At 31.4% G+C, this 11,864-nt stretch overlaps 1 protein-coding gene and 1 long non-coding RNA gene across 2 annotated transcripts; one reads left to right on the top strand and one right to left on the bottom strand.

Annotated features, from left to right (window-relative positions):
- Window positions 1–258: 258 nt before the first annotated feature.
- Window positions 259–1,338, bottom strand: LOC130495980 (uncharacterized). The gene is made up of 4 exons (XR_008935016.1): window positions 1,163–1,338; window positions 849–909; window positions 677–741; window positions 259–459 (listed from the first exon to the last, which is right to left on the bottom strand). It is a non-coding gene; the product is annotated as an uncharacterized LOC130495980 (long non-coding RNA).
- Window positions 1,339–6,332: 4,994 nt separating this feature from the next.
- LOC130495596 (uncharacterized) lies at window positions 6,333–6,644 on the top strand. Its single transcript, XM_056987014.1, has one exon. It carries the CDS (start codon window positions 6,333–6,335, stop codon window positions 6,642–6,644), a length of 312 nt encoding a protein of 103 aa, XP_056842994.1.
- Window positions 6,645–11,864: the final 5,220 nt, after the last annotated feature.

Raw genomic sequence — 11,864 nt, 5'->3', positions numbered from 1 at the left:
TGTTAAAAAAAGAACATTCGTTTACTTCTTCATTTTATTTTTATGAACACAAGAGAATCATTCACTTTTAACATTAGTTTTATCCAAGTCCATGAATTGAGCTCAGATATAATCAATTACAATTCCTTTTCTATAAAAACCAAACTAATATAACAGAAAATCTCATACTCAGAATTTATCATATAATTGTTGAACACAACTTGGGCATAAAAACATCAATGAATCGATGAACAAGATATCAAACCACGAGTTCTGGGCAGTAACGATGCACACCACACTGATGAACAGAGAGCTATGGGAGGTGGTGAAAGATGAAGTTCCAGATCCCCCAATTAAGACTGCAACAACATCTGATACAGACTATGCAAAGAAGATTGCAAGCTTGCGATCTCTCAAAGCAAACGATACTGCAGCTCAAGCAGGAGCTTCGTCTTCAGTGGAATTTGAAGCTTTTTGAGCCTGTACCATCCCACAAAATCTCATCAGTAAATTGCCAAGAACACACTTGAAGCTAACAGCTCTCACTAATGAAAGTGATTCGTTCCCTTAATATCTCAATAGAAACAAGATCAAGACAGAACACTAGCTTGCTTATAAGTTCATCTAAAGGTGATGGTTTAATAACACACACAACTGTCAAGATAAAGAACATTAAAAGAGAGAGTAAGAGACAAACCTTGGAGTCTCTTTTCGTTTTTCTCAACTCCGAGAAGAATGCTTCTTTTCTTAGCTTCTTTAACACTGATGGATGTTCCAATAGAACAAAAAAAAAAACAGATTTAGAAGCCAAAAACAAGAGAGTGGACACCGAAATATTCAAGCTAAAGATCAATATCTAAAACCTCTACCTTGAGAGTCTTTTGACCTTGAAGCATTCAATCCCTTCTGAGCATGTTGAAACTTGTTTACCTGTTTGAAACAAAAGTCTTGAATAAGATGAATCACTCTCTCAGAGACTAAACAAATGAATTACAGCATTAAAAAGCTTCACCACTGGAGTTCATGGAGGAAAACAAAGTCAGTACCAAACAATATGAAAGAGAGAGAGATAAATCAACAAAACAGAGGCAGTGCTGCTCTAAGCTTCACAAAAAGAGACAAATACAACACGAACCATGAATCGATTTTCGAAAACGAGTCATCTCAAGCTTTGAACCCAAACCTTTTGTCGAAATGCCATGGTTGCTCTTCTACAGTTTTGATTCCGGTGACGACGAGAACGGAACAAGACGGAGATGCCGGTTGTGAAGCAAGAACGCGCCAGAGAAGCTTGATTTGGAGCAGGTGCTATCGTGTTGTGGTTTTGTCACCGACTCAGCGATGGATGAGAGCTCCGACGTGACAAACGACGGTGACACTGTTGCGGTGTGAAGCAGAGAGCGGCGGATTGAGGAGCATAGACACGGCGGCGAGGCTCGAGAGTGGACAAGATGCGCCACCGTGTTCGATTGCCGGTGAGTGGAGACCACAGAGTAGTGGTCGGAGCTCGAGAGGGGAAACGGGCCAGAGACGACGAGAGATGAACTCTCTCTTTTTTTTTTTTTTTTTTTTTAAAGAGAAGAGTTATTTTTCCTGGTAAGAAGCTAAGGTAAACCCAAAAAATTGGCTAAGTATTGGCTCCAAAACAAATGTTCACCTATAGTAGTTATTTTTGCTTTCCCGCTTAATAAAATTCTATCTTAGCGCGGATTTAGTGCTACTGTATAGTTATGATCAGATTTTGGCATTTTTGGTAGCAGTTAGTGAATTCGTGCTACTGTGAACTGCTACCAATACTCATATTTCTTGTAGTGTTCGATTTATTGTGAACTTCTAACTTAAAAACAATTAGTGATAAGTGGATTGATCCTATTTTTTTATATATTTCATATATTTTTTATAAGATGTTTTAGTATAAAACACACAAATTAAAAAAAAACACTTTTACTAAAAGCATTTGATTATAACAAACAAATACCCAAAAATAATTAATAATTGCTATTTTGAATAAATAAGACAAAATATACATTACTTTTTAGTAATATTAATAAATTGTTTAAAAGTTTTACATAAAAATTTTCAAAACATCATACACATTAAAACAAAAATATTTTCTAAAACATTATATAAAAAAACAGATAGACTTTTACTTAATGTCCCTTTCATATTAATTAGGGGTTTTAGGGTATTTAGGATCTGAGCTCTTATACCATATTAGATTCATATTTATTTTAAACTTCCAACTTAAAACTAATTGATGATAAGAAAATTAAGTTTAACCATTTATACATTATTTAATGTCTATTTAAATCTCTGAAGTAGAATACATATCCCTAATATGCTACTTGATTATAAGGTCTTTAAGTAAATAAAATAAAATAAAATATATTGAATTAAATGTCTTTAAAAAGTAAGAATATGTTCTTAAGCAACATATATACAGATAATACATATATATACGCGCACATGTTCAACCACAAACATGAACATAGTAGAGCAAATCAAGCACAGACTCTTACGATCACATATATACACATAAGCTGTAGTATCTGTTTGTGACTGAAAGAGATTCTGAAAATTGAAGAGGTATGCTTGATTGGAAAGTTGATCAAGTTCATCAGCGAAACCATGATCATGAACCTTATCAAAAACCACAGCAACAATTACAAGGATGTAGAAAGGGTCCATGGACACCTGAAGAAGACAAGCTTCTTACCGAGTATGTTGCTTCCAGTGGGGAAGGAAGATGGAGCTCTGTTGCTACGTGTGCAGGTAAACTTTTTTGATTTGATCATGGATACATATATATATAATATATATATATATATATATATATAGAAACATGTACATATGTGTACGTGTTACACATCTAATTTTTGTTTTGTGTTTTGCTGAATTACTCTCTAATCTTCATCGTTGCTACATCATAAGCCCGTACAGACATATTAGTAAGCGAATATATATTGTATCATTCCACTAATATATTCTTGTTAATATTTTCTGTAGTGAAAGCCATTTCAGGATAGATTTAATTAACACTATATATAGAATTCAATTAGTTAGTATACTTACTTTTTTTTTGAGCAAAGTTTGTATACTTACTTTAGTGACGATTAATAAAGACAAGTTGGGAGATCATATTATCGGGTATAGTTGACTTAATTAAGCTCCTGATAATAGATTTCATTCTTGGTTCTTTCTTTTTATTTTTTATGCATAAGCAGTCTCACACTTTTATAGTTAGAATAGGAAAATGACATAGTGGAATGAGCTTTAAGGGTTTGTTTTTGTTGAAAATGAAAAGATGATCTTATGATTCCTTGTTTGTGGAGTTGACTTTGATCAGTTTAGAACATTTCTTTTCTTTTTGTCAACAGTTTAGAACATTTCTACATATACAATCTTTTATATTCGAACATTTTGCTGTGAAAGTTCATATACTATATCTTATTATAAAGTTAAAAATTATCAAGTTGCATTGAACTTGTAATACCATTCTCAGTGCTCTTTTCAATACTTTGTGTTTGTCATGGAACTGAAAATTAGGGTTGAATAGAAGTGGCAAAAGCTGTAGACTAAGGTGGGTGAACTACTTGAGGCCAGGGCTAAAGAGAGGACAAATCACTCCTGAAGAAGAAGGAATCATCCTTGAACTTCACTCCCTTTGGGGTAACAAGTAAGCTCCTTATTTTTGTATTTTATTTTTGACGAGTATAATTAAAAGCCGGACGCTAAACGCTGCATACTCGTAATCTGACAACATGTTTAATATACAATAAGTATGTTTTTTTCTCATAATAATATACTAGATCTTGACCCGCCCGACTGGGCGGGTGTTTACTTTAACTTATAAAAATATTATTAATTTATACCAAATTGGAAATTATTGGATTTTATAAAGTATATCCACGTTCTTTGTTATTATATAATTGTTATTGTATTTAATGTACTTGTAATACGAAAAAATACTAATGTTAGTATATATATTTTTTGCGTTGTTTATTTGATATTGTAACCATATAATTTTTAAATTAATAATGACATATCTATCGTATTAATGGATAACAAATCTTGTTCGAGAGAAATATATTTTTACATTTGTATTATATAAAAACTATAAACACCAATAATTATAATAAAACAACCAATAATTACAATGACCCAACAAATAATCTAATTATCAAAATGAATCATAATAGCAAATTAAATAATGTTGCACAATTCTATAGTAACAATTTAAAGAAAAATATAAGACCAACCTACTATATATGTTATCTTTGTGTCCAAACAACATTTTAATTTTTTTTAACTCTACAATTCATGTTACCAAACAAAATTAAAAGGTAATTTTATTTTAATAAGATAGACTAGATTTTGACCCGCGCTTTAAAAGCGCGGGAGTATTTTTAGTTTAATTACATTTTGTTATTTTTTGTTTGGTTTTGGTTTAATTTTTTTTTTTTGGTTTTTCAATCCAAGATATAGGAACTGTTCGGTTATTTATGAATTTGATTTTGGTTTCAATTTGACTATTTTGGTTAGGACCGGGGAAAAAACTCGAATCCGAAGAACTGAATCTGATCAGAAAAATTAATTAGTACTCACCAAAATTAGTTAAACATCTGAATGGGTTCAAAAATTTGTATCTAGAGAACCAAAACCGAACTCTATCCGAACATAAATATTTTAGATACCCGAATGTATCAGAAATATATTTAAATAATTAAATATACTAATTATTTTTAGATTTAATACATAAAAAAGGATCCAAAATATATATGATATTTTGAAATTTTCTAAAAGTTAATGTTTAAAATAGCGAAACAAATATTCAAAACACCAAAAAAAACTTGAAAAATCTATTGATTTTCTATCAAAATATTGATATCAAACCAATTTATATGTTGACTTATGTATTTTGGCATACATTATTCAAACTTATATATAATATTTATTTTATTTATAGATTTTGAGAAGTTTAAAGTAGATATATTTTTTTTTTAATTTTTTAAAAATAATTTCAACGGGTTATCCGAACCCGTAAAGATCCGAACCGAATCCGAACCAAACATTTTTTGTCAACGGTTACATATTGTTGTTTAAATTATGTTTAACATTTTTTGTCAACAGTTTTTAATATCTATAAAGTGAGAATATCTTGTGTGTTACCAAATAATTGTTGGTCTCTTCTAGTTCTAAACAAAAAGAGTTAAAAGTAAACTGTTTTTTTTTATTAGTTTTGCAGTTAACTATACTATTAACACGATTTTAAACATATCTCCTATTGAAATGTTAAGTAAATGTTATATAAATGTTATGGCAACCTCTATATTTTATATGAGGATATATTATAGCTACTATATAATTGAATATAATTGAATAACTATACCTATATCAAGGAACGCCAACCGTATAGCAATCATATTGTCAAAACTCATATCAATAATAGGTCACAGGTTTTGTTTTAGAAAAAGTATATAAATTGAAACATGTGTTCCATTTTAAACAAAGGAAATATATATAAACGCATTCATGTTGTAAAAGGTAAATAGTTTTATAGATTAATAAGTTTATATTAATAGGCATTCATTTTTGAAAGGTCGTAGAGTTTATATTAATGAGTTTATAAAAGCAGTGGTATATTAATATTTAATCATTTTCGAGAAATAGTAAGGTAAAAGGTACATCGTATTAATAACATTCCTATAATTAGTTATTATGTCTATAAAACTAAGCAAGGATATATAGTAAGAAAATTATCAATTACTTCGAAATAGGAAAGTACTATTTATGGCACGAAAAATACGGTAAAAGCAAGATATACTAATTTAATTTGTTAAATTATTTGATTTTATTGCATTAAATATAGGAGTGGCATTTTCTTGTAAATTATTTCAAAAGCTAGGGGCAGAATCCTATGAGGGATTCTGCTTTAATAGTATAGATTAATAGTATAGATATGCATGTCTCACCACTGCTTGATTTGATCCCCTTTATTATCTTTCATTAGTTTGTTTGTTTTTCTCATAATAACATGCATGTCTCACCACTGCTTGATTTGATTATTATCTTTCATTTGTAGTTGTATACCTACGTTAACTTTATTTACGGATTCATACGCTTCTTTTGCATACATTTACATATAACTTCCACAACACATATATAGGTGGTCTACAATTGCAAGATATTTACCAGGACGAACAGATAATGAAATCAAGAACTATTGGAGAACCCATTACAAAAAGAAAAATAAATCTTTTTCGAAACAAGACAAACTTAAAAGATCCCGGAAACAACTAGGTCTGCAACCGCAACCACAAAATCAACGATCTCAGCTGGTATCCCAAGACCACATGAATCTCGACAACGAGCAAAACATAGCTTCCTCTTTCTCTTACCCGTTGATTGTCATTAACGACCAATTTCATATGCCTCAAAGTGTTACAGCAACCTCAAGCGACTACTCCATGATCGATGAATGTAACTTGTGGGGCAGCTTGTGGAGTCTACACGATGAAGATCTACAAAGTAATGGTGGTGACTGGGAACAGAGACCAGCTGCTGATATTGCTGAGAAGTTTAATGGTGGAAGAATTGAGGCTCCGCCGTGTGGATCAGGGGAGTATAATTATAATGGATTTTACACGGGAGGCTATATTTTATAGTATGTATGCACGGAGATATAAAGATAATTGTGTCTTCGGTACGGTTAATAGAAAAATACAGATTGGAGTAGCGAGGGACATTATTCTAATAAAATGGTTCGGAACATATGTCTTGACAATTCTACTTTTTATGATTAAACTGTATAAGATAATTTTTTCAAGTGATTATTCTTTTGAGAAAATACCAAAAATCTTAAACACAGACTTTTGACTAAAACAAATTCGAACCTTGTCATTGTAAAAAAAAGTTGCAATAGTACTGACTTTTCATTAATTCCCAACTTTTGGTTAATTACCTAATGAGGAAGATGCTAAAAAGATGCCAAATTTACTCCTCATTTAACTTATTGCTAAAAAAAAGCAAAAATAACATCGAACTTGGGCTGCTAGATACACAAGAAGTCCTTTAACCGCTACACCAAATGAACTTTGTTGGATTAGTTACCAATACACGATATATAACCGAAAATAAAATCGCCGATTAATCTCCGCAAAATCTTTGATTTTTTCATTCGACGCTAGGCCCAACCCGAACATACGAGGAACGCCTAGCGAGTTTCCGAACAACACCTATAACTGTAATTGATCTTATAACTAAAACGATTTAATCAACAAAAAATAAGTTTTAACATAAGAACTGAAACTTTTTTTTCCAAAAATTAGTTTGTTTTTTTTAACTTTTTCAAAACTTGGATTTAAGTAATTTGATATTATAAGTGAATCTGTGGGGATAGAAAAATGATTATGGATAAAACCTTTTCACAATTTTGTAAAAATATAATAAGTTGGTCTTGAGAAAAATGGAGATATCAAAATATGGAATCATTTTTCAATTCAATTTCTTGTATATTGATGTTAAGAAAATAACTAAAACTATTTAAAATTGTCAAAATTCCGTTGACCTTTTTCATAAACTCCGTTGACCTTTCTAAAATATTTATCTACAAAGCGTATACATCATAGCTTCTCCTTGACTAACATTTCTAATAATTTTGAGTTGATTTTAAAGGAAAATTACTTTAGTTTAACAATATATTCTAAGTATATTGGTAGAGGTTATTTGCGTAGTTTAGTTAACAATATATTCTAAATATATTGTTAGGATATTTTTGATAAAATATATTATAAATGCGATTTTGAAAATTTATATTATTAAAATAACATATTTTTAAAAATCAATTATAAAAAAGTTGTTGCATCTATATAAAACTCTTTTTATCCTACCATTAACCACTATAACTATAAATAATTTAAATATTTTAAATAAATCCTATAATTATTTCTCATTTTGTGTGATACACTTCTCTAATTATTTTTCTTCTTATCATCCAAAGTTATTGTTGTTATTCAATAATGTTTTATACATCATATATCATCAACATATTATACCATGTCATCTAACATAATATAATTTTAAATATTTACAAAATCAAATTTGATAAAAACACTTTTGCAAATCATTTGTTAAAACAAAATTATATATTTAAGTTAAATTAATTTTTATAAAACATATCTATGATAAAAAATTGTTATCTATTATAAGTTTAAGAACTATTAAAACCCCCTGCAAATATATACTATTTAAATTAGCTTAAAATCAGCCAAGTAAGTCTTTAGGTCTCACTAATTGAACAAAATAAATGAGTGAGAGTGGGCATAGGCATTCGGGTCTTCAGATATGAGTCCTAAATATTTTTCAGGTCGGATTCTTTGAGTCCTAAATATTTTTCAGGTCGGATTCTTTGAGTCCTAAATATTTGAACTCAACTAGATATCTGAAAATTTTCTACATGGGTTTGGATCAGTTGAGTTCGGGTCAGTTCCTTAGGCTGGATTGGTTCGGGTCCATAATTCAAATTCTTACAAAAGCACATGTATTTTTGGATATGCAGCGGGTCCGAGCCGGTTTGGGTATTTAGGGCCCAAAAGACTCGAAGTACCCGAAAATCCCAAAAATAACCAAAACCCTAGCACCCTAGAAGGATTTGATGGGCTAATGGGAGCAAGGAATACACGCGCAAGTCACTCGCCACTTCATTCGGAAATAGAGGCTCTTATTTTGGCAATGGAATGCATGAGGAATTTACGGCAGTTCTCGGTTACGTTTGCAACAGATTGTTCTCCGTTGGTGAAGATGGTTTCGGAACCAGAAGAATGGCCAGCCTTTGCAAGTTATTTGGAAGACATTAATTTTCTGAAGAAAAGTTTCAATAGTTCAGAGCTCATTCATATTCCACGGACGCCAAACAAGAACGCAGATAGTCTAGCACGTAGTGCAAAAAAGCAATCATCCTTTGCCGTCCATATGGATTCAGAGTTAACAGTTTGGTTTACAGAATCTACATGAGTCTGTTGTTGTTGCTGACAAAATAAAATAGGGGAATTAGGGGACATAACCATTACTGGAAAAAAATTAGCCATATAACAATTATAAGGCATATGCTATGATATACCATATATTTTCTACAATATATACAAAATTGTCCTCATTCTTTATCATTTTGCACACACGCTTCTTCTTCTTCTTATTTTTTGTTTTTTTTTTCTCATCACAGATATCACAGAGGCCTTTGATTTGGCAACAAACTTTAGAAAGGATCCCAATTTTCTATCAAAGGAAATCAAGCTAGCTCCGGTGAGATTGAACAACAACTGTTTAATCATAAGATGAAACAATTGATCACATGATTACTTTTCTTTGTATATTTGGTTGGCTTTACACTTTTCTTACTTTTCGATACATGTTGATTACGAAACGGAGAATACGCAGAACCATCTGAGAAGATAAACAGTACATGTTGCACTCTACTATTCAATTTTATAAACATAGTATAGAAACATTTCTTTAATGTTTTCTACTCCTTCCCCCTCCCCCTCCTCTCCTTCGCGGCTCTCCTACATCTCTCCCCCCCCCTCCTCTCCTTCCCCTTTGTCGCGGCGAGGCATCACTGTCACTCTTTCTTAATCTATAAACGATTTACATTGTGATGTTTCTATGTATCATGTTCTCTATACTATTTAATTTATATAGTATAGTATAATGTGTTAGTTATGTATAACACGTTCATGTGTTGTATCGAGTATTCCATACTATGTTGGAATCTTGTATAGTATAGTTACTTAACAGATGAAACCCAACCTTAGAACTAGTTGCTCTCTCTGTCTCTTTCTCTCAACCTTAGAACTAGTTGCCGTTTCAGTCTATACTATTTATTTACTATCTATAGTATAGTATAAATAACTACTTTAATTTAAGGTGGATTGAAATTGTAAAAGTAGAATTCTCAAATTTTCAGCATGAGATGTTGGCGGAATCGCAGTTTAGATAACTAATGCTTATGGGTCCCATACATTTTCATTTTTAGTAATATTTGGATTTAGAGTTTACGCTATAGGGTTTGAGTTTAGAGTTTGGGTTTAGGGTATATGGTTTGGGTTTGGGGTTTAGGGTTTGGGTTTAGGGTATATGGTTTGGGTTTGGGGATTAGGATTTGGGTTTAGGGTTTAGAATTTGGGTTTAGAGTATATAGATATTTGGATTTAGAGTTTACGCTATAGGGTTTGGGTTTAGGGTATATGGTTTGGGTTTCGGGTTTAGGGTTTGGGTTTAGGGTATATGGTTTGGGTTTGGGGTTTAGGGTTTGGGTTTAGGGTTTAGAATTTGGGTTTAGGGTATAGAGTTTACGCTATAGGATTTGAGTTTAGAGTTTGGGTTTAAGGTATATGGTTTGGGTTTGGGGTTTAGGGTTTGGGTTTAGGGTATATGGTTTGGGTTTGGGGTTTAGGGTTTGAGTTTAGGGTTTAGGATTTGGGTTTAGGGTATATGGATTTGTGTTTGTTTGTTTGTTTGTCTTTGCCTATACTATATGATATTAGTAAATAGTATAGAACAAATTATGGTATGGGTTTAGAGTTCAGATTTTAGGTTTAGAGTTTGAGTTTAGGGTTTGTGTTTAAAGTATATGGTTTGGGTTTAGGGTTTATATTTAGGGTTTAGGATTTGGGTTTAGGGTATATGGATTTAGGTTTAAGGTTTAGGATTTGGATTTAAGGTTTGGGTTTAGGGTATATGGGGCAACCAATATATATGATGTGTACTAGACTATAATGTAACGGCATATAGAATATATCACCTACAACGACCCAAACACATCTTTCTTCTACCCCGCTTTTCTCCTACATTGTTTATATTGGACGATGACAGAAGACCTTGTTGTGACCTTCGCCTGTCAACAATATTGAAATCCATAATATTGAAGCTCTCTCCTTAGAAATGTGCACGTGTCCGATGATCAAATCTTGTATTTAAATATTTTCAGTTAAACTGTACTACATAAAAAGGTAAATAGAATGGAATACGTAAGATGCATTTACCTATCTTATGTGTCACGCGCGGTCAGGGAGCGAAACGGAAAAACGGGTGTATAATTGTCCCATCCAATAAGCAATACTGTGCAATGGCTATATTCTTTATTAATGGACCTACTATGAATATTCAGCAAATTGCCCCAAAAAAATAACCAAAACCCGAAATGTCAAAAAATCAAAACAAATACCCGATAATATTCAAATACCTAAAAAGACCAGAAATTTTACCTGAAACCCGAAGAAACCAAAAAATACCCATAGTTTAATCAAGATACCCCAAAAATATATTTTAAAAATTTACCTGAAAACCCAAAATTATAACCGAAAACCAGAACCTGGAACTTAAGAGAATATTGTAATATCGAAAACATATTCGAAATACCCAAAATACCTAATATGACAAAACATTTCCGGTACTTAAAGTATCCGATCGGGTCTTGAGTAGGATGTGGACTTGAACCAAGACCGCGGGTCAATTAATACCCAACATGTACTTTTCTATGAATCCAAATCAACTATGTGTTTTCTGGTCGGTTTTTGGATTTAGATAAATGTCCATATTTAAGAGAGAGTTGCGTAAGAATGTACATAAAAATCTTAAATTAATCTAAATCATAAATTACATAATTTAAAACAAATTATCTACTTTGATATAATACAATTTGGTAACAATACTCTCAAAATATTAATTCATATTAAAATTTGTTTATAATCCATAAAAAATATGCGCTTTCGAAGCGCGGATCAAAATCTTGTATACTATTAAAATAGGATACACTTCCGTTTTTTTACTAATTGCCGCTAGCTTTAAGACTTGCTGTCTCTTTCATTAAGGCTTTAAGGGTAATTATG

Source organism: Raphanus sativus, chromosome 6, assembly GCF_000801105.2.
Source record: "Raphanus sativus cultivar WK10039 chromosome 6, ASM80110v3, whole genome shotgun sequence".
In the NCBI taxonomy this organism is placed as follows: domain Eukaryota; kingdom Viridiplantae; phylum Streptophyta; class Magnoliopsida; order Brassicales; family Brassicaceae; genus Raphanus; species Raphanus sativus.
Note: the sequence above shows the minus strand (reverse complement) of the source record. Positions and strands in the feature narration are given on the sequence as shown.